The 22075-nt window shown below is 33.4% G+C and overlaps 14 protein-coding genes and 1 pseudogene across 15 annotated transcripts, besides 2 other annotated features; 5 read left to right on the top strand and 10 right to left on the bottom strand.

Annotated features, from left to right (window-relative positions):
* Positions 1-9394: part of a mobile genetic element that runs on past the window's edge.
* TVAGG3_0491890 (KilA, N-terminal/APSES-type HTH, DNA-binding family) lies at positions 112-829 on the top strand (the record flags this gene model as incomplete). Its single annotated transcript, XM_051236230.1, has 1 exon — positions 112-829. A coding segment is annotated over one exon (718 nt), but the record flags the coding sequence as incomplete, so codon positions are not given.
* TVAGG3_0491880 (protein of unknown function, DUF4108 family) lies at positions 3279-3668 on the bottom strand (the record flags this gene model as incomplete). Its single annotated transcript, XM_051236229.1, has 1 exon — positions 3279-3668. One exon carries the CDS (start codon positions 3666-3668, stop codon positions 3279-3281), a length of 390 nt encoding a protein of 129 aa, XP_051094053.1.
* Positions 3736-4167, bottom strand: TVAGG3_0491870 (Poxvirus D5 protein-like family; the record flags this gene model as incomplete). Its single annotated transcript, XM_051236228.1, has 1 exon — positions 3736-4167. One exon carries the CDS (start codon positions 4165-4167, stop codon positions 3736-3738), a length of 432 nt encoding a protein of 143 aa, XP_051094052.1.
* TVAGG3_0491860 (uncharacterized protein) lies at positions 4343-4971 on the bottom strand (the record flags this gene model as incomplete). Its single annotated transcript, XM_051236227.1, has 1 exon — positions 4343-4971. A coding segment is annotated over one exon (629 nt), but the record flags the coding sequence as incomplete, so codon positions are not given.
* Positions 5001-5798, bottom strand: TVAGG3_0491850 (uncharacterized protein; the record flags this gene model as incomplete). Its single annotated transcript, XM_051236226.1, has 1 exon — positions 5001-5798. The coding sequence occupies one exon, from the start codon at positions 5796-5798 to the stop codon at positions 5001-5003; it is 798 nt and encodes a 265-aa protein (XP_051094050.1).
* TVAGG3_0491840 (protein of unknown function, DUF4106 family) lies at positions 5803-6339 on the bottom strand (the record flags this gene model as incomplete). The annotated part of the gene is made up of 1 exon (XM_051236225.1): positions 5803-6339. One exon carries the CDS (start codon positions 6337-6339, stop codon positions 5803-5805), a length of 537 nt encoding a protein of 178 aa, XP_051094049.1.
* On the bottom strand, positions 6795-7425 carry TVAGG3_0491830 (annotated as a pseudogene). Its single transcript has one exon. A coding segment is annotated over exon 1 (631 nt).
* On the bottom strand, positions 7432-8277 carry TVAGG3_0491820 (protein of unknown function, DUF4106 family; the record flags this gene model as incomplete). Its single annotated transcript, XM_051236224.1, has 1 exon — positions 7432-8277. A coding segment is annotated over one exon (846 nt), but the record flags the coding sequence as incomplete, so codon positions are not given.
* TVAGG3_0491810 (protein of unknown function, DUF4106 family) lies at positions 8474-8791 on the bottom strand (the record flags this gene model as incomplete). Its single annotated transcript, XM_051236223.1, has 1 exon — positions 8474-8791. One exon carries the CDS (start codon positions 8789-8791, stop codon positions 8474-8476), a length of 318 nt encoding a protein of 105 aa, XP_051094047.1.
* A 289-nt stretch (positions 9395-9683) lies between the features above and the next one.
* Positions 9684-11296, bottom strand: TVAGG3_0491790 (protein of unknown function, DUF4106 family; the record flags this gene model as incomplete). The annotated part of the gene is made up of 1 exon (XM_051236222.1): positions 9684-11296. A coding segment is annotated over one exon (1613 nt), but the record flags the coding sequence as incomplete, so codon positions are not given.
* A 1311-nt stretch (positions 11297-12607) lies between these two features.
* On the top strand, positions 12608-15838 carry TVAGG3_0491780 (paraquat-inducible protein A family; the record flags this gene model as incomplete). The annotated part of the gene is made up of 1 exon (XM_001298832.2): positions 12608-15838. The coding sequence occupies one exon, from the start codon at positions 12608-12610 to the stop codon at positions 15836-15838; it is 3231 nt and encodes a 1076-aa protein (XP_001298833.2).
* Positions 15839-17234: 1396 nt separating this feature from the next.
* TVAGG3_0491770 (uncharacterized protein) lies at positions 17235-17450 on the bottom strand (the record flags this gene model as incomplete). The annotated part of the gene is made up of 1 exon (XM_001298831.1): positions 17235-17450. One exon carries the CDS (start codon positions 17448-17450, stop codon positions 17235-17237), a length of 216 nt encoding a protein of 71 aa, XP_001298832.1.
* A 70-nt stretch (positions 17451-17520) lies between these two features.
* Positions 17521-18387, top strand: TVAGG3_0491760 (uncharacterized protein; the record flags this gene model as incomplete). Its single annotated transcript, XM_051236221.1, has 1 exon — positions 17521-18387. A coding segment is annotated over one exon (867 nt), but the record flags the coding sequence as incomplete, so codon positions are not given.
* A 198-nt stretch (positions 18388-18585) lies between these two features.
* Positions 18586-22075: part of a mobile genetic element that runs on past the window's edge.
* On the top strand, positions 20476-20952 carry TVAGG3_0491750 (uncharacterized protein; the record flags this gene model as incomplete). Its single annotated transcript, XM_051236220.1, has 1 exon — positions 20476-20952. A coding segment is annotated over one exon (477 nt), but the record flags the coding sequence as incomplete, so codon positions are not given.
* On the top strand, positions 20986-21642 carry TVAGG3_0491740 (uncharacterized protein; the record flags this gene model as incomplete). The annotated part of the gene is made up of 1 exon (XM_051236219.1): positions 20986-21642. The coding sequence occupies one exon, from the start codon at positions 20986-20988 to the stop codon at positions 21640-21642; it is 657 nt and encodes a 218-aa protein (XP_051094043.1).

Raw genomic sequence — 22075 nt, 5'->3', positions numbered from 1 at the left:
AAGAAACCTTAGTCGCCAAAACTCTATGAAAATCATGAGTTTCCTTAAGACAGAAAAAATAAAGTTAGTTTTATTTTTATTTATTTTTTTATTTTGTATGTAAAGACAGATATGTCAACAACAGAGAACACAACAACAGTTATAGTCCATGAAGCTATAAATGAAGAATATGAGTACATACAGTTTAACAAACAACTCCGTCTCATTCGTTCGGTCAAAGACGATATGTACCAGATGCAAAGTATTTTGAATGCTCTTCGTTCTACAAAGCAAGCATATCATTGGTTTGAAAACCAACAGACAAAAGAACTTTTAGAAGAATTTCCTCATATGATTGCTTCCCTCGGAAAACCGAGGGAAGAGATTCCGTATGAAAATCGTGAAAAATTGCCAAACGGTTTGAGAGGATATTATGTACATAGACTTCTTGTAAATGCTGTTGCAATGTGGGCTTCGCCTCGTTATGCTTGGTATGTTTGTAAACTTCTTGACGAAATTCATAGACAAGAACGTGAAGAGATGGAAAACAAGCTTGAAGCAAAAGACAAAAGCATTCAGAAAAGAATACCACGTTCGGTACCAAAAGGAAAGGAAAAGAACTATAAGTATATGATTTATACTGAAGAGATGGAAAATGAAGAAGATAAAGATATGGTTATGTTGCATTTAGTCAGAAGAAACAACAAAAGCTTTTACGACCTTGCTAAGATTTACAAATCTGACAGAAATTGGTTCTATCGCGAAAACTTACCGATTTCAATGACACCGAATGAAGATGTGAAACAAATAGTTCAAGATACGTTACCTCAAACACACTATGATATTAAAGGTTGTACAATACTTACCTTCAAAGAAGACTTACCGCTACTGAAGGAAAAAATAACAGAGTATTTTGACAACTTCAAACAAGTAGAGTAAATGAACTCTTTATTTTTCAAGCTTGACTTTTTACAATTTGAATTTTGTTGCTGAATTCAGTAAAAATATAATTTAGGGTAGAAGGTTAGATCTAACCTGTTTTCTCACCTGTTTTCTACCCTCTTGAATTTTCATGAATTTTATATATATTAATGTTTTCGTTATGCCACTTTGTGCCGTCAGTCAGTCAGTCAGTCAGTCAGTTTAGGAAATTTACACCAAAAAATAATGTTTAGGGTAGAAGGTTAGATCTAACCTGTTTTCTACCCTCATTTCTACCCTCTTGAATTTTCATGAATTTTCCCGAAATAAAAAATAAAGTTAGTTTTATTTTTTTTTTTATTTTTTTATTTTTTTTTTTAGAATTTCTGAACAAAAACTATCCAACAGCAGAAGATTTCCTTCTATCTGACGTCAAGAAGAAGTATAAAGAAACTTTCGGTATCGTTAAAACATTCGATGTACTAAAAGAAGAAATAGAAGCTACGAAACTGTTTAGAGTCTCACGAATTCATAACGTTTACCATGTGAAACGTTTATAAAATAACTGGGGTAGAAAAGAGGGTAGAAATGAGGTTAGATCTAACCTTCTACCCTAAACATTATTTTTGCTGAATTCAGCAACAAAATTCTGAGTAAAATAATTTTTAGGGCATGTGTCAAACCGTTGAGTTTTCACAAAATTTAAAAAATAACGTTTACCATGTAAAACGCTTATAAAATAACTGGGGTAGAAAGGAGGGTAGAAATGAGGTTAGATCTAACCTTCTACCCTAAACATTATTTTTGCTGAATTCAGCAACAAAATTCTTGATTTCAGGGATTTTTTTGACGAAGTGCAAACCTTCACTTCGTCAAAAAATGGCATATGCTTGCTTCCCTCGGAAAACCGAGAGAAGAGATTCCGTATGAAAACAGTGAAAAATAACAGAGTATTTTGACAACTTCAAACAAGCAGAGTAAATGAACTCTTTATTTTTCAAGCTTGACTTTTTACAATTTGAACTTTGTTTGCGTAGATATGAATTCTGAAAGAAGTATGAGGGTCTTGTATGACTTTGTACTTCTCCCATAGTTCATGTCTGTCAAACTTACCTGCCATGGACTCTTTCATAAGTTCCATGAAATCGTCTTCGGACAATCCGGGGAAAAGTATAATGTCAGTAAGTATTCTTTTAACATCCTTACTTAAACTCTTGGCTGTCTGTACACAAATGACAACTGAGATGTTAAAGTGTCTGAGCTTCTTAAGAATTCGACACATATCTTGTTCTCTATTCTTAAGCAAAGGATAAGAAGCAAAGTCATCTAAGATAAGAAGACATCTATGAGGGTAAGTCTTCCAATCGTAAGATTGCAATTTCTTCGAAATGTATTCTATCTCTTTCTGTTTGTTTCTGAAGTGTTTCTTCTCTAATATTCTCTGCATTTCCTCATTTGGGTCTTTAAACTTAGAATTTATATACTCATTTATAGCATTATACTTCAAAACTCTTCTTTGGTACTTCTTTATCCAATCCAACAACTCAGAGTCTTTTATACATACTAACCTAGACTTCTTTATAATATCTTTGAACGAATTGACGGTTTGGTCAAATTGACCAGAAGTACTACAAATGACAACTAACTCATAAAATGGGTTCTTCTCATCTAGTTCTTGTTGTTGTGCAGCCATTTTAAGATAAGTGAAAGTCTTACCCGACCCAGGTGGTGCAATTAGACCTGTTATACCATTCTGAGCAAATAAGAACTTGTCATGTATGGGTTTTATCTGAGCATTTTCTAACTTCCTCTTGTTCTTGTTTAAAACATTCTCAAATTTTTTGTCAATGTCAGCAAACTTTTTTTCTAACATATTTTTAGAAAAATTAAAATTTTTATCTTTTAGAAAATGTCTAGCGATTTCGCTATCTATATTCGAGACAAGCTTTTCGACAGCAAAACATCTGTCGACCATAAAATCTTACATAGTGTAAACAAGAAAGGGGAATTTGTTCTAAAGTTCTGTTTCTGGGAATATGACAAGAACCATAAAACATTAAGCAGAGAAGTCTTAAAATTTGTCAATGACAGACTTGTTGACAGAGATGACGCCTCTTGGAGAGATGAAGTCCAACAAAACTTCTTAGAATGCAAAGAAGACACATGCGCTGTTCTTGAAGATGAAATAGAAAACAGAATAGATGAGCTATTAAAGGACAAAGAACTTTTACATAAATATGGTTCGGAGAAATTTGACATAACTCCACCAGAAAAGAAGAAGAAAGAAAAGAAAGAAAAGAAAGTAGAAGAAGAGAAGAAAGAATCTGAACCAGTTCCAGAGAAAAAGAAATCTGACATGTAAAAATAAAATTTTATTTTTAGAACATTTCTGGGTCAATGTCAATGTTCTCTTCCTCTTTAGGAGCAAACACTGGCTTAGACTCTAAAATCTTTTTACCCAATTTACCTTGAACTTCTACAACTTTAGACTCATAATATTCATAGTCGTCTGCTTTCTTTGGTTCATAAGGTATAACAAGTTTGTATGCTTTGCCTTCTTTAAGGTTTGAGAACCTTCTGTCAAAACTTTCTTTGACTGTTAACAAACCTTCTATGTCTAAGTCTTCAAATTTCGCACCATTTTTAGTCACAATAGCAAACTTAACTGGTTCGATGTTCCAAACTTTGCTGAATGAAGACTTTTCAAAATGGTAGAAGTAAACATTCAAATATGTGAATGGGTCTAGTTCTTCTTTAAGTCCTGACATGTACTTGTTTACTGAGATGAATTTTGCCATCTTTTTCTATCGGATAAAAAAATATTTTTTTTAAAATTTACTCATAAAAATTTTTCTTTGTATATACACCATTCTGTACGTCTAAAAGACTTTTGACATTTGCCAAGAATGTTCGTTTAGACGCTGTCATATAACCATATTCTTGACAATATTGTTTATACGAATCGTACAATGACCTTTCATCTAATGACACAAAGTCAGTTTCATCTATGAACAGTTCATATACACTCTTGTTTGCTTCTAACAATGTTTGTCTCTCTTCGGTATGTGGAATTTGTCTTGGATTGAACTTTGAAATATCTAATGTCATAAAGTATGAGAACAAATGGTTGTAAAAGTCAGATGTCAAAGTTTCTGCTAAGTCGTCAAAATATTCTGTATCTTGCATATGAGAATCTGACGTTCTGACAACTACATATCTTCTGTCAGAACTTTCTAACTTCATCGGAACAGCATTGTTTGAAACCATAATGAAGTTTGCAACATTTTCACAAACTCTTTGGTCTTTATATTTTCTTTCAACAACTCCAACTTTGTCTGTTATAAGACTCTTCAAAGCATCTGAGTTTAAAACTTTTGTTGTATCTATACTTTGAAGTTCGTTACATACTATAAGTTTCATATTCTCTATTGAGGAGTTAAACTTGCCACAGATGTTTTCTAAGTTTGTCATATTCGGGTTCGAATAGCCCTCTAACAGTTTGCACAAAATATCTGTAAAGAATGTGTTCTTACCAGTTCCTTGTTTTCCAATTATAATGAGAGCAGTTTCATTTTTAGCACTTGGATGTTGTAAGATGTTTGCAAACCAACATAAGATATACTCATAGACTCTTTCGTTTCCATTGCATATAATTTCTTTGACATGGTCTAACCAAGCTTCTATAATATTTTCTTTCCATTCTACTTGTTCGTATTTATATCCAGTGAAGATAGAATAGAAGTTTGGAGAAGGTGTATAGAACTTTATACCTCGAACTGAAAAATCTTCTAACTTTGACAATAAGATATCCCAAGCATCTAACATCTTCATGCCAACTTGTACGACTTTTATTTTCTTAAGTTTCTGTCTACATTCTTGTTCTGAAACTATTGTTGCTCTTGGTTTGTTAAAGACAACATCCCATTCTTTCATGACATAACATTCAGGGGCAGAGTCGACATAAATGACTAAACGTTTCAAATTCTCGACTGCTTTGTTATAGTCTCGAAATGGACACATATTTCTGAATGCTTGGAAGTCATAAAAATCTGAAACATCTATTCTGTACATTTTTATAAAAATAAAAAAAAATATTTTTTTTATTCTTGACTTTGTTGTTGCATTTGTTGCATTTGTTGTTCTTGAGCTATTTGTTGTTGAAGTTGTTCTTGTAATACAATACTTTCACCAGTTGCATCTTCCAATTCGAAACTTTCTGCCGTCATTGACAAATACATAGGACATAAAAGTTTTACAGGAACAAAGTTTGCGTCAACTAATGTCAACGTTATACTTGCCAAAGTGTTTGAGTTCACTAAGGTTGAAAATTCTGCATTCGAATGAACAATAGGCAAACCAGCAGAGAAAGTATTGTTTATACGCATAAGTATCTTTTGGTCATAATAGTTTCTGTCGACATTCGAATAACACTTTGAACCTAAGTTTGAAACAATATATAAGATTGGTGTGCTTAATGTCAATGGAATAGACATTCCTTGTATGACACCTTTTCCTGTTATAGGAAACTGTTGGTAGTAAAAACCAGATATAAGTTTTGTATTATAGCTCATATTGTTTATAGTAAACTCAGTCGGACATCCAAACATAATGAAACCTGCTCTAGTTGCAGCACATGTTACACCCGTACTTAAAGTATTAAATAAGTCAACAAAACCTGTTGGTGGTATATCTGAGTAAGTATCTTCAAAGGAGTATTTTTTACCATTCACAACAATAAAGTCTTCTGGTGTCAAAAGAGCAAAACAGGCTTTAGTCGTCATTGTGTTTAAGGTTAGTTTACAATATCGTCCTTGAGGACTTTGTAAGTTTGTTGTTATAGAATTATATGACTCAGGGTTTTTAGTCGTAATAGTATAAACCATTATGTCTTCTGCCATTTACTTAGCAAATAAATTTTAATGAAATGTTGTGGTCGTCAAATATTTTTATGACGTCTGGGAAACTATACTTTAAGTTCAACGTTTCACCTCCTTTCATAACGTATATCTTGTCAATGACATTATATGAAACACCACAGCAAGCAATGTCGGGTTCTATTTCTTTGATGTTTATATCGTCTGCCTCTGTCAAAAGTTTCAATAGTTCTTTCAAGACTTCATGAGGTGCAATGACATATGAGTTCACTTTTACAGGGTTGTGTTCGACCAAGTTTAACATTATACCTAAAGCTTGACAAATCTTCTCCTGAGTTTGAAGTTTGTCTTTCAGTTGTTGGTAGTCGTTTCGAATATCTGCAACAGAACTTAAGTCTCTGCTAACTTCAGGATATGTTGGTTGTTCTTTTACAGGAACAATTGCTATACCATCTTCGTCTTCGTATGGTTTCCCCACTTCAACATCTCTGTCTTTGACATTGACAATAACACTTTGACTGTTTGTTTGAGTTGGTGAATTTAACTTCACATCTGCCACCGCCATTAAACCTTTTGAAACACTCACGCTTCTATTTTTCGGAAATGACATTTTACTTAGAATAAAAAGATGGACGTATTCGAGTATCTCTTTCGAATTGAAGCAGAACAAAGTTTACACACACAAACAATACAAATACATTGACAGAATAGTTCTTTATACAAACAATGGTAAATGTTATAGAATAGCAGTCTTTGCTGAACCTAAATATTTTCATAAAGCAAAGAAAGTTGGTATAACTGAAATGGTGAAAGTTCTTGAAGCAGACAAAAAATAACAACAAAACTTACAGATATTTCTAAAGGTAAGTTTATCTTACAATATTATGTCAAAACTGGCGTACTGTCAATATTTGACGGAGAGAAGTCAGTTCAAGAACAACTTACTGACCTGCTGCCAAAATCTGCTCGATGGAAGCTGTCGTTATGCCAATCTGAGGAGCCCCAGCAGGTTTCATCGAACGAATCTTCAAAGAGCATCTTCCGTGAAAAGTGCTATTGGTTTTGTAAACTTCTTTGCTCTCAGTTCATCTGGACCGTCTCTGTCACCAGTATATTGTATTTGTACAGTACCAACAGTTGAAATACCACCCATAAAGTCTTCTGAGTCAGCAAATGGAATGCCAAGCCAAAAGTTTGAACGGTCTCCATTTGTATATTGAGTTTTTTGACCTCCTGTATGAGTCCATACTTTCACATATGGCATAATAGAACTTTGCATTTCAGGGTTAATGGTTGTTGTGAAATTGTTGTTAAAGTTCATAGCATCTAATGTCAAGTTGTATGACCTCATATCCTCAACTGTAGAATATTCTTCTCTTGGATAATATTTGCCATCTATGTTTATATGATATTTAATACCGGGGTTGTAGAAACAAGAATAGTCATTTATAGTTCGTCTGAACAGTACAAACATAGTATCTGCATGTTTCATTGCAGTTGTTAAAGCAATATCTGTTCTTGCACCTGGGTCAGCACTTTGGTTTCCAACTTCACCTGCAAAGTCTTTGACAGATATTTGGTGTATAGGGAACATAAGTGGAACTGCAATATATTTGGCAGCTAAAGCATTTGAAATATCTGGGTCCAACATATAGACTGCAAGTCTGCTTTCTATTCTCTTGCATTCAAACTTTTCGCATGTGAACTTAACTGGGTCCCAAGCAGTTCCAGCAGCATTGAAATAATAGTTTACTTCATTGTTGAAGTTTGAGAAACCAAAGTCTAAGTCAACTTTGTCTTTGCAAAAGTCACAGAACTTGGCTCCACCAGTTCCAGCTACAGTAATGCTGAATGGGTCTTGTGTTGGTGCAATGACTAAGTTATTTTTGCTTGGAGTAAGTTCAATAGAAATTTTTCCTGCCCAGTTTGGCAAGTATCTTAAAAACCTGAAGATGAGGAAAGATGACAAAGGAACTCTAAGTTTCAGTTTTACTTTGGTTACTGCTGCTGCAGTTTGTCCAGAAAGGTTAACATAAACTCCTGGAACGTTAGGGTCAAGTCTTCTTATTTTCTCAATATTTGCATACTGGTCTGTTTGTTCTCTAGCTTGTGGTTGTACTGAGTTTCTCAAAGCGAACCATTCATAGTTTGCCCATGTTACTGTTTGAACTAAGTCAGAGTTAGAATATATCTTATATCCCATGAAAACTTCTGGAGCATATTGGTATCCGACATAGAAAATTCCATTGCAACCTTTCTTGTCAGACAACTTGGCAGAAGGTTTTATTTCAATGTCTTGTTCCACGTATAAGAAAGAGTTGTCAATAGAAATAATATGAAACCTGTCGCAAGCAATATCTACTGTTGTTGAAGAACCTTCTCCAAACTCACCTACGTTTCCATAAGAAACAGCAGTTGTATATTCGTAAGTTCCAGGAACTATTTCTGACCTTCTAATGGCATTGTCGCATTCGTTATACCATTCGGAAACATTTCCGTTCATGGCATCCAAAACTGTTGGCGTTATATTCTGAGCGGCGTACATTTCATATGGGTAAAAATATAGAATAGTTGGATTTATGTGTCATAATAGAACCCACTCGTACCAAGCTTTACTTTCTTCCTGACTGAGTTTTTAACTCTTCTTTTTCCTTCATTGCCACTACTTTCACTAGATGAAGTTTACTTCTTCACTATTTTCACTTTGTTCTACTCTTCTTCTTTGGTGTCGCTTTTGGTAACTTGCCCTCTGCTTCAAGTTGTTGCATCTTTGCCTCATGTTCACCTAGTATGTTGTAAATTTCCCATGTCCTTTTTGCCTTTGGGCTCTGGTCGCCCATCTCAGGTAACCTATATCCTAGAAAGATTTTGTCATAGTTTGTATTTGAGTCTTCGCGTATTGTTTGCATGACTCTTTCCTGAGTTTCCGGTTCAAGCTCTTCAAACAGAGCTTGTCCATATGGAATAAGCTCGTTTCCAAATATATGTTTTTGTAGCCATTCTGGTTTTCTTTCCATGTTACCAATAATATCTTTTGTGAATGGGAAAGCTTTTACCCAATGTTTCAGTCTTGCGTCATTTATTTCTGTAGTTGGTTTTATTTTGTCAAGGAACATGTTTTTCAATACTAACATTTCATTTGGTACTGTCCATTTGAGTTTTCTTAAATATTCATCCCTTCTCGGTTCATTGTCTGCAAAGTAAGTTTTTATGACATTTTGCAAACTTTCGTTTGCAAGGTCATGTACAATAGGTTCTCTTCCTTCTATCTCCCTAACTTTCTTTCTAAACTCTTCACCAAATATACCATCTCTATGGTTCTGTATAGTTCTTTGAGATAAATGTTCTAGAACGTCAGGTGTTATATTTCCATCAGCCATGTTCATTTCATACTGGTCCAAAATATCTGCATGTTTCATATCTTTCAATGGCATTAAAGCCGCGCTGAAAATACCAGCTATATCTGGTTCACCATTCACTTCCATTGCGTCTACAACTTCTTGGAATTGTGGTTGTAAGTTTATGAACCACCTATCCGGATTAGCTTTATGACCCCATCTCATTGTAGTTCCATAGTCTGCAGAAACAAAAGTAGGTTTGTTTCCATATTGGTTAGGTTCTGAATGAACTTTAAACAATGTTTCATTTCTATATGTTTTGGTGAAATTTAACCTTTTATTTTCACCGAGTTCAGCCAAAGATTGAACGTTATATGGTCGTAAGTAAAAAGGATTGTTGTATTTGCGTACACTTTCTTTCAGTTCTTCCATTCTATGCTGAATATTTTCATCTGATGTTGGAGTCTTTTGTATGTCGGCGAACATTTTTCGATATTCTTCTACTATGTCAGCTGAATTTTTCTTAGACTCTTGGAAAGATTCCATATTCCCCGCATACACTTGTTGAGGGTCAAGATTTTTCGGCTGTTCCAAATCTTCATCTAGTTCTGTGAAGTTAGTTTCCAAAGGAGGGACTTGTTCGTTTCCTTCAGGCTCTTCTAGCTGTTGTTGCTGAACTATTTCTTCCATGTCTGGTTGTATCTGAACTTCTTCCTGTGGAGTTTCTTGTACCTCATCTGCTGGCATTTCATATATTCCGAGACCGTTTTTAAAAAGTTCCCTATCTAAGTCATCCGGACTCATAAACCTTTCTTTTTTCGTTCCGTCTCTATTTTTTACGCGTTTCATGAAGAGAGTTGAATTATCATTTAGCTCTGACACCAAATATCTCGGAGTAAATTCAGTCATGTCATTTGGATGATATGCTATTAAATCATATCCCTTAGCGAGCTTGTATTTTCCAGGTTTGAAATTATATCCCATTTGGTGCTGAACCATAAAGCTAAATAGGTTCGGGTCAGTATTTCCTTCCTTGAACTTTCTAATAGCTTCTTTATATCTGTCACTAAAGTCAAGAGTATCTGGGTAACCATAGTCTTCCTTAAGCATTTTTAAGAATTCTTGGTTTCCTTGTTCTCTACTTCTTTTATGTCCTTGCTCTGTTTGTGGTTGTTGTTGTGCAGGGTTTTGAACTGTTGGTTGCTGTGCTGGTTGTGGAGGTGGTTGTTGTGCTGGTTTTGGTTGTTGTGCAGGGTTTTGAACTGTTGGTTGTTGTGCAGGGTTTTGAACTGTTGGTTGCTGTGCAGGGTTTTGAACTGTTGGTTGCTGTGCAGTGTTTTGAACTGTTGGTTGTGGTGCAGTGTTTTGAACTGTTGGTTGTTGTGTTGGTTGTTGTGTTGGTTTTGGTGCATGCCTGTGTCTGTGTCCATGTGACGATGTAAATGTTTTAGGTAGTCCTGGTGCAGGTGCTTCTCTTGGAGGGTTTGGTGGTATATAAGTTCCACCAGCTGGCACATATGTTCCATCTGCAGCATAATGTCCTACCTGACTTTTCGTTTTTAAGAAAGCATTTACTAGGTCTGTTTTGGTCTGTTGTAACTCTTTTTCTTGACTTTCCACAACAGTTGCTCTAACGGCGTCATAGGCACTTTGAACTGCCTGTCTCGTTGCTGCATCTGTTATTTTCGTCATATTTTGTGCTACTTCTCTTAACTCTTTGTCGAAACCTTCAGACTTCAGTTTCTTTCCAGATGAGAAGTCGTTCACTAGTTTCACCTTACTATGAAGAGCTTCGAGGGCGTTCTTAAAGTCAGCATTCATTAAAGCTTCATTTGAACTGTCTTCATCCGCTTGTATTTTTGTCCTTATTGACCCTATAAGTTGGGCTGCTTTGGCGTTGGCTTGGGCATCTAACCAGTCATTATTAGCTTTTATATATTCTGCGCTTTTCATTGCCTTTTGCATGGCTGCGTCGTTATTTTTACTTTCTTGTGCTAAGTTTTCATACTGTACGGTTTGGTTTTGCAACTGTAAAAGTTTTTCTGCCTTTACATTTGCTTCAACTTCTTTTTTATACTCATCGCTATCCATATATGTCTTCAGGGCTTTTTGTTTTATTTCTTCATCTTTCAGTACTTTATATTGAGTAGTATGGTTTTTCAAATTTATAACATCTTGTTCCATTTTTGCTACTTCTGCTGCTTTTTCTGACACTTTTTTCGCATATTCCTCTGTACTTAGTTCTTTCAGTTGTTCTTCTTTCTTCTTTTTCTCTACGTTTAACTCATTGAGTTTCTTTGTGTGTCTGTCATATTCTAGTTTCTTTTCGTTTTCACTTATTTGTTTCTGTATGTCTATGTTTGACTTTTTGACATCTGTTATTTGATTTTTGAGTGAACTCAAATTCATTTGACTTTGAGGGTTATAAGCTGTTCCGTCTGCAGCTCCACCATAGCCTGCCATTTTCGCTAAAAGTGCCGCTCTTAAACCTCCACTCTGTGCACCAATAACTCGGTTTAAAAGCATAGGGTTGCTTGACATTTGTTGCAACATAGTGGGGTCATTCATCATTTGTTGTTGCAACTGTTGTTGGTGTCAGTTTTACTATTGGATGTTTCAATGCTCCCTTCCTCTTACGTATATTCTTACGTAGCTTACGTGGCATTTTAAGTGAAGTAAAAAACGGTTTTTGACAGATGTTTATATGACACTTTTTGTTTAGCACAAAAAACTACTCGGTCAAAGTGTTGTCGGTTTTGTAAAATAACCATCCTATCTCATTCTATAAGGGAAAAGGCTTCTCAAAGTATACTTCCTTGGAACGCCTGTAACTTTTCCTGTAGCGACGATAGACCTTATTTGTCCGGACAAAGTTATACTATTTTGAGTGCTCTACAAAAAAGTCACCGGCTGGCTCGTCCTCAGAAATTTTTTATGGGCTAGAGGGCGCAACGCGCCTGGAAGCCCTCCGAATAAAAACTTCATTTATACTAAACATCTTCGGGGCTAGAGGGCTGGGGTTCGGTCCTCCTCTTGGGTCTTGGGCAAAATTTCTTAGGGCTAGAAGGGGCGCAGCCCTTGGAAGCCCCACTACCTTTTTTTTTTTTAAACAATACACTAATATAGATAGAGCATTTAGAATTGATGTTTTTCAAAATAATTTCTAACCGTTGAAAAATTAATTTTGATTTTGTATATTTATTTTTATTATAGTAATTTAATAAACCAAATTGAATAATTCTCAATAAGGTTAATAGAAATTGAGAATGTTAAATATGACGTGAAAATACATCATAGTTGATTTTTCTGAAAACACATCGAAGTATTAGAATTCGTGGAAATTGAAGATTTTTGTTTTCAATGTGATAGTAAAACTTTTTTAGCAAATGGATTACATATATAGTAGTAATATAATTTATATTTTCCGGATTTACTACCGATAAATTTCTCTCAAAAGCACTATTCTTTTCAATTTTATTCATTGGTCCTTTTATAATGAGCTTTCTATTTGTTCTTTTTACATCTTCCTTAGCAACAGAAGTTGATTATGATGACGTATGCGATATCAAGTGCTTCATTAAGTCTTTAACTATTCCGCTTGGAAATGTAACACTTATTGGAAATTATTGGATAGAAAATTTAGTTCTTTACTCAATTTCATTTAATAATCTCGAATTTAACTATGACCAATTAAGCACGCTTATTGATAATACATTCGAAGTCAAAGTTTACATTGATGCAATTGCAAGTGGAATCTTCCACGATGGCGCAACATCGGGTCCAATGACAGCAATCGCTACTGGTCTTAGATTGACTCTTACACTTAGATTGGACAAAGATGCAGACGGTTTTGTTACAAATATTGAGATATTTGATCATCCGGCTTGCGATATACATATAGATGACCTTGATCTTCAATCAAGTCAAGCTTCAATTGTTATTTTAAAGCCAACAATTGAAGGATTAAGAAATTCCTTCAGCCCAATGATTTGCCCAGAGCTTGTGAAGCTTGAGCCCAACCTAACAGAGCTCATTAAGCCATTCAACAACGTTACACGCAATAATATCAATGGTTCCATTCCATTTGATATCCCTGTTGGTCAGAACATGATCAGTCTAGCCAAGAACGTCATATTCCGAGCTCTTAACTTCGTTACCGGTACCCTCATTGAAAACAACGGTCCATTTGATCTCAATAAATTATTAGGCCGTGTTACTAACAATACAGGACGTATTACGTTATCAGATGTATTCAGAATAGCCGATGGATTCAAAAGCCTGTTCAATTTCAGCTCAGTTTTTGAAATCCCAATTCCAGCTGCGAATACAACGCTAAATCTTACATTAGATGACTTCTACATTGAAGGATTAGACACATTCCATGACCTTAGCCTCTTAAAAGTCGTCGACGATTATGAATTATCTACGAATATTCCGTTGAAACACTTTGGAATCGGAATCAAGCTCGGATTACTAGCCATTGATAATGAGACACATAAGTACATGATCGGACAGAAGTTAGAAGGTGGTGTTGCCATAGATGACAATAAAATTGGATTCATTGCACAGTTAGCTTTACCAAAAGGAAGGGGAGATAACTACACGAATGCACAGTGTCTTGATATCGACTGTATTGGCGCTCTTTTCGATCCTAATGGAGCAGCAATCACCAATTTCAATTTGTCAACAACTTTGGCATATGCAAGTTTCAATCTTACGACCGGCCAATTAAAGGACAACCTCAATATTGCACTCAACAATTTATTGAACTTCATTTCCATGCATTTCGGCAAATTCACGGGACCTTTCCTTACAGGAATGATTCATGATTATTTGACACCGATGTTGAATAATTTGATAAGTAACGAAATTGCTGGTGTTGAATGCAATTACACAGCTGATGGCGAATACAAAGAAATTGAAGTTTCATCGACATTGATTGCATTAATTGTTTTTGGAGGATCAGGAGCATGTTTCTGTTTATTTGTAATTATTTTCGCTCCAAGATTGAAATGCTCGAAGAGATTCTTCAGAAGAGATGAACAAGCAAGTCTTTTAATGACAAAGAAACTTCCTACATGGTTTAGATTACTTATTCCTATGTTATTACTTCTTGTTTTTGCTTTGTTTATTTCATCAAATACTGGTATTGGTGCCAGTGTTTTTGCGAAAATCTTTTTAGGTATTGATGGAAAACATGTTGAACTTCCTTCTATGTTTGATTTCGGTTTGATTAACTCTATCTTAGATATGTGGCACTCAGGTGCTATTGTATTAGCTGTTTTGATTGCAATTATGTCTTGTGCATGGCCATATACAAAAATTGTTTTCATGTTTATTGTTTGGATTATGCCTGCATCAAAAATAAAACTGCATCAAAGACAGAAAGCGTTAGAAGTATTGGATCTTCTCGGTAAATGGTCATTGGTCGATTCTTATGTCATGATTCTCATGTTGATTGCTTTCAGAATGAAAATTAATTTGCCACCAGTTGATGAAACTGATATCTTACAAATTAACTTGTTCGTTTATCCTGCATGGGGTTTCGTAACTTTAGTTGTTGGTACAATTCTTTCTTTAGGTTGTTCTCAAACAATTTTAGCTGCAGAGAGATATGTTGATAAACAGGCATTGATTGATCATGGTGTACAAGCTTTAATAGATGCTGATGAAAAGAAAAGGAAAGAAGAAGAAGAATTAATGAGTGATTATTCGTATTCTGTAACGTATTCTTACTCCGACGGTTTGCCATCTCAAAATCCAAATAAGAGAAAAAGTGACAAACATGGTGAAGGCGTTAATGACTCAGATTCGATGGAAGAATTAGATGACAAGGAAAAGAGGAACCAAGAAAGAGCAAGAAAACTCCAAAATGATGTAGAAAGACAACAAAAACCTCCTGAACCAGAACCAGAACCAGCAAATGATGACATAAATCAGCCTTTGAATCCAAATGGAAACGAAAAGAAGAAGAAATATAGATTCAAAGAGGATAAATACGTTGTAATGTATTTATACGCTGAAGGATTTATTCTCAAGAACTTACTTTCGATTTGTGTTTTGTTGGCAATTATTTTCGTTTTGTTTGGTTCTTATTTGAAGACATTTTCTTTCGAATTTGTTGGTTTGGCTGGTTGGGCATTGAGACTTGTTAAAGCACAACAATACAGAGAATACTCTGTCATTGATTTGGCTCTTCAACTGCCTGAAGCCGCTGAACACAAGAATTCTTTCGGTATCAGATTTACTCAGGCAATTTATATTTTAGTTACAAATATTATGCCTTTAGTTCATTTGCTTGGCTTGTCAATTCTTTGGTTTGTTCCTTTGAAGATAGAGGGAATACACATATTAGAAAAGGCATGCGAATACATGTATTCATGGGCTTGTTTGGATGTGTTCGTTATCTCTATTGTTGCAGCTGTTATGGAAATTTCTCAACTCGCAAAGTTCATGGTTGGTGATAAATGTGTTGTTGTTGATGTCATAACTCAACAGTACTTCGCAAATGAAGATTTAATTAGAGATCACTTGACTTGTTTCGATGTTATTACTACTTTGTTGAAAGGTTCTTATTTGGTTATTTTGGCTGCTGTTTTCCATACAATTGCAACATTTGGAGTTAACAAATACTGCAAGAAGATTAATGTTGATTTGTCTGAATTGGAAAGAAAGAGAAGAGAAGAAAAAGGTCTGACACCACTCCTTAATGACAAAGAAAAGTAATATATAGATTTTATTTTATGTGTTATATTTATTTTATTTATTAAAAAGATTGGTATTATTTTATTTATTTATTTATATTTCTATGAGGGTGCGCTTTCTGATTTCTCTCTGACTTCTGAAGTTGATTTCACACTAATATTTATATGAACATGTCATGCTAAGTCATAATATTATATCAGATCTGGGAAAAAAGTCGTGTTTTGCATCGATTTTGTCAAAAAAAATTAAGAAAGTCGTGCAGCCTCAAGTAGAGTTTATTGCAAACAAGATATTAATCTAAACTTCGAAAATATGTTAAAGAGAGCTATGCATATTAATGTTTATTATACGAACACACAATAATAAAATTTCTTCTGGGAATAGTAGTATATGAGTACGGGTTGTGTGACTTTTTTTGTAAACGTAAGAATTCATACAATATTGAACGATTTTGTATCATTTTTTTTAACATATGAAGTAAAAAATGTATGATTCTTACGGTTTTTATTCTTACGTTTTTGAATAAATCAAGATTTAAAAAATATCAAAATTGTAAGACATTTACACTCAGCCCAAACATAATAACATTAATTTTAAAAGAAGCTATATATAGATGATGTCAGATATTCCGCGATTAATTAAACATTGTTTAAATCCTGAATGGAATCAATGAAACCGTAAATGAGTAAAATAAATGAGAAAAAGAAATCAGAAACTAATGATTATTTGAATTTATGAAATCAATTATTTGATTCATTCTTTCTTCAATCTCTTCTATTCTTTTTGTTAAATCATCTATTTTCATTAATGAGGTGATTCTTGATTGAGGAATAGATTTCAAACTAACCACTCCTTTTATTTTTGAAATTTTGAATCCATCAACTTTAAACATTTTATTCAATTTACATGTTGTCAATTCTTCAAATAATTTTTTATTATTGGCATAATAGTCATTAAATTCTTCAACAGATGAAAAAATTTTTATTTCAGTAATTGGTTTAACAACGTTTATTTTTTGTTGAACATTTTCACTTTCATTTATTTCTTCCTCCTCTGTTTCATTTATTTTTAAAATCGGTTTCATTTATCATTAAATAAAAATTAGAATATAAGTGATGAAATATATTTTTTTAATTAATATTAAATCAGAAATGGCGGCAGGATTCTTTAAAAAATTATGGGATGGAATTAAGAAAGCTGCGGGTTGGGTTTATAAAAAGATTATTAAACCCGTTGCAAACTTTTTGGCACCAGTAGCGAAAACGGCAGGAACTATCATAGGTGGAGTATTAGGTACTAAAGCAGGTAATCCGGCGATGGGAGCACAAGCAGGTAACGCAATTGGTGGAATTGCTGAAGGAATACTTAATAAAATAGGGGGTAAATAGTGGAAAAATAAATTATTTTAAAATTATTTTTATCTTAGTATCGGTTGTAGTCTTTGATAAACTTTTTCGCCTTTATTTAAAATTTCTCTTATTGGGGCGGCTTTTGGTGTTATTGATTCAGCAACGTCACTAATTGCTTCTTTATTCTTAAATATCCAATTTGCTCCCTTCTTCAATGTTTCCCAAACTTTACTCGCTCCTCTTTTTACTCTATCCCACAGTTTCTTAAATATACCTGCAGCCATAGTTGATTATTTCATTAAAATTAAAAATTCAATTCCATCTTTTAATTTTGATTTTTTTATTTATTAATAAATGACGACTAACTATTTAGTGCCAAACACTAAACCAATTAATGGAAATGTATTTCATTCATTCGAAAAGATAAATGAAATATTCGCAAAGAATGACGGTAGAAGATATTATAGAGAACTTGAAAGTTCATGCTATGACTCTGATGCTCCATATTTTGATGATAAACAAACTCATTTAAGAATTACAAATCCAGCTCATGATGTGAACCAATTAGGTGACACATATATTAAACGCAAAGTTAAAGCAACTCTAGTTTCAAATAAAGCTTTCACATGTGATGCCGCTTTTAAATGCATGCGTTTATTCGTTGGTTACAAATCATCAAATCAAAGCTTTAAACAATTAGAAGTAGAAACCGAAAGAGGTGATGCCGGTTATCTTCAAATGGATTGCGCCCGTGAATCTTTCGCATTCGCAACATATAAACCAAAATCAGAAAGGAAAGTTAAAAAGTTTGTTCATTCGTTATATAATAATGTTCAAAAATATGATAACTCAGTATGTGGTAAATATATTGACCCTTCAGAAGTTTTCAAGAACGCAAATAAAGAAGTTGATGTCACTTTTGATATGATTATTCCGGTAAATGATTTGTTAGCATTTCAGACGTTCGATGATTATCCTAAATCATTTGGTGATATCATTCTTAAATATTATGTTTTCAGGGATACTTTAGTATTTTGTCAGGTTGACCCGTTAAGAGTTGCTGATTTACAAAATTACGTTTATGAAAAGATAACTGATGAAAATTATGAAAAGATTATGAATCATGTTTATAAATATGATCGCAAATTCCAACAAATCGGACTTCCTGCCAAATTAATTACAGGCTTAGCCGCTACATCTGCTGACGCAACAGTTGATGACGTTATTATTTCATGCACAAAGATGGAAGTTTTAGAGGATAAATGCATTACACCAGGATACGGTTTAATTGAAGAATTAGTTAAAGCAATACCACGTTTATTCAGTAAGGAAGATCCATTCATGATTCCAGCTCAACATATTGACGTTCGTTCACTAAATGGAGGTTGCATCACTCCTGAAGGTATTAGCTCAGATTTCTCATACGCTCTTCATAATGTTACAGATGTTGTGTTAACATTTCCGAAGAATGCAATGCAAAGAACAGTTTTAGAAAATCCAATGCTTCGAGGTCTTCAGGTCACTATAGATTCCAGAAACTTCCCCGATCAAGCGATGACCACAGTGGGCGACATATTCTTTACACGTATGCTTCAAGCTTCTGATTTAGATAGAGTGAATGAATGCACGGAAGAATACGAGGACTCATTAACTAGACCACTGAATGATGATGATGGCGCGCCATTAGCTAGAACATGGAAAGACCAAACTTCATTCTTATGCACTATTCCAGTTCAACGTGATGGAGCGGGTATATTCTTTGATGGATTAGAAACTTTCAACTCACAAGTTACAGTACAAGTGAAAGCTTATCCAATCATTCAGGGTAAAAATGACACTTACTGTTCAAAGGTGACAAATCCTCCTCAGGTTTGGTTTACTAGGACTACATATTGGACATGGACACCAGACGAAGGTTTGAAATATCATCCAACAGGTACACCACCGCAGTATAGAAGTTCATATGATGAAATATTGATGAATAGAAATGTTTAAAATTATAAATTTATTTTTGATTAAATGGATTTAAATTCATCCACCCCTTATGAAGAATTAGCAGGAGTATATAATACATACGTAGATGATATGATTAATGAAGCATTGAGTGATAATAGAAATGCTCTATCTAAGGAAAAATTAATGAAAATTCCATATTCTGAATGTTATTTAAATTCAATCACTGCAGCAATTGGTAAACAGAATAAAGGTAAAACATTAACGATATTAAAACAAATTATCATTATTGCTAACACTTCCCCCCATTCACATGTGTTAATTTATATCAACCGTTCAGGTTCACCTTCAGATGATACATTTGAATCTTTAAAGCATTTAATCAAAATTCCAATTATTTATTTATCACAAGAAGAAGCAGAAGATTATTTAAAAAACTTTTTAATGTATAAAGAATTATATAATACAATCAAGAAGCAGGATTAGAGGATAAAATTATTGATAAACAACGGGATGAATTATTTGAAACACTTTCTATTTCAAATTTTGATAAAGAATTTTTGCATTCACTCATTTTTCTAGATGATGCAGTGAAATCAAAACTAATAACAAATGAGAAATCATATTTTAATCAGTTATTAACTCAATGTCGACACATTCAGTGTTCATTCTTCATGGCTGTTCAATATTTCAAAGCATTAAGCACAAACATTAAATCAAATCTATCAACCCTTTTCATTTTCAGTGGGTTTAGTCGTCAACAGTTGAACGTTATGCTTTATCAAGTGAATTTACCAATGAGCATTAATGAACTTTACACACAATATCAACAATTAGGTGAACATGGAAAAATAATAGTTGATTTAAATAAAGGAAGTGTTAAATTTGATTAACTTTTTATAATTAATTTTTATTTTTTATTTATAATTAAACATGACAGAAATATCAAATCTTCTACAGGTTCCATTAAAACAAGGGACAAACAAAAAGGGTGCATATAATAGAACTATGAAAGTTCCTGATGGAATGAAAGAATTAGTTCATATTGTTGCTGGTCTTCAAAAAGATGTTAAACAAATGAGAAACGTTTTAACATTACCAGAAGCTCAAGCATATGCCAAACGTCATGGTCCAAATTGGGAAGCACACGAAGCAGACATTACGGGTCCAAATGGAAAACCCGATGGTATAAATGAAGTTTTCGTTACTGATGGTCAAGGTAATATTAAAGTCATAAATGGTTATAAATTAACTATATCTGATTATCCTAAACGTAAAGCATATAATGAACGTTATCCTATGCAATTTGATGAAAATGGAAAAGCTGTTAAACAATACATTGGAGAAGGTGAAAATGGTCCAATTAATTCATACCGTGGTAATCCATATTCTTATTTCAATGAAGAATTAAATGCTATTGAAGAGGGACCGAATGGATTGCCACGATATTATAACCAGTTTGATGGTCAATATGCAAATATTAGACCTGAAATTTCAGCTAAGAAATTCTTTAAAGTTGCTTTATTCGATCCAGTTTTCGCAAATGTTAAAGATGAACTTAAACAGCAATTCCAACCAATTATAGTAGCAAGAATTGCATCAGGTGCTTTATCTCAAGCATTCAAAGATTTAATTAAGAAACCATTATATCAGCAACGAGGTTTAACTTATGATTTAGTTAAGGAATCAGATAAAAGAAAATTTGAGAAATCAGTTGATTATAAGAATGCAATTAATGAATATATTAGGTCTATTAATTACAATGAACCAGCTAAAAATCAACTTCATGAACAAATACAGGGAATAATAGATTTAAAAGTTCCAGCAAAATAAAAGTTTAAATATATTTTTTTTATTCGAATATAAATGAGAAGACGTTTCACTAATCAAAAGAACACTAACGCAAAAGCAGAGATTACGGTTGGTTATAACGTAAATGATGATAAATCACGAATTATTCAAAATGTTAAAGTTAATGTTAGCCCTGAATTGACAAGGTCAGCAACTCAACCAAATTTATTAACTCGTGACTTACCGAAAAAGGAGGAGGAGAATGAAGACCCAATCATTTTATCTGAACCTGGTAAAGAACCCGTTGAAATTCCCACTTATCCAACATACCCCCCACCTCTTTCATCAAACATCGAGAACCCATATAAAATAAACATTAATTCTGAATTAATGAAAATTTACCGTGATATAATAATTAATAATTATGATTCAATAATAAATTTAATTGATCAATCCGGTTTAATTATTTTACCTTATGAATCATTAATTCACATTATCGCCATTCTTTGTGATGTTCAAGATTCAGACGTTAAGATTCAATTTTTCATAGATGATGAGGTTTCATGCTGCGGAACAGTTGCAAAAATAAATCCTATAAAGGATATTAGCACAATTAAGATAACAAAGAATGAAACAACAACTGAACTTCATTTAACATATAATGATATTTATAATAAAATAGTTGATGAATATAAAATATCACTTGAAAAATTCTTTGTTAAGGCTATTTAATATTCAAGCATTAACATTATCGAATAATAATCCTTTGAATCATAATCAATAATAATTGACCTTTCACCAGTTTCTATCGTTTGTTTTATTTCTTTTTGTTCCCCACTATCCGGATCGGTCATTGTAATTGTTTTTGTTATAGTATCAGCTTTATCTTTAACTTCAATCTTTTTTCCATCGGGATATTTAAACCAAAATTCCAAAAATTCGATATTGTCAATCTGTTCATATTTTAATCTATCAATTACATTTTTAATACCATCTGAAAATCTTATGAAATGGTCATTATATGGGTTTGATTGAACTAAATTTGAATGAAGTGAAATATAACCTGTTGATGAATATGACACTGACTCATATTTTCTGAAAACACTAAAATTTATAACATGAATGAATTTCTTATTCGTTGAATTTATGAATTCTTGAGGTAATC

The sequence above is a fragment of the Trichomonas vaginalis genome, chromosome II, assembly GCF_026262505.1.
Source record: "Trichomonas vaginalis G3 chromosome II, whole genome shotgun sequence".
NCBI lineage: Eukaryota > Parabasalia > Trichomonadida > Trichomonadidae > Trichomonas > Trichomonas vaginalis.
The sequence above is the reverse complement of the archived record's forward strand: the minus strand, read 5'-3'. Positions and strand labels throughout refer to the sequence as shown.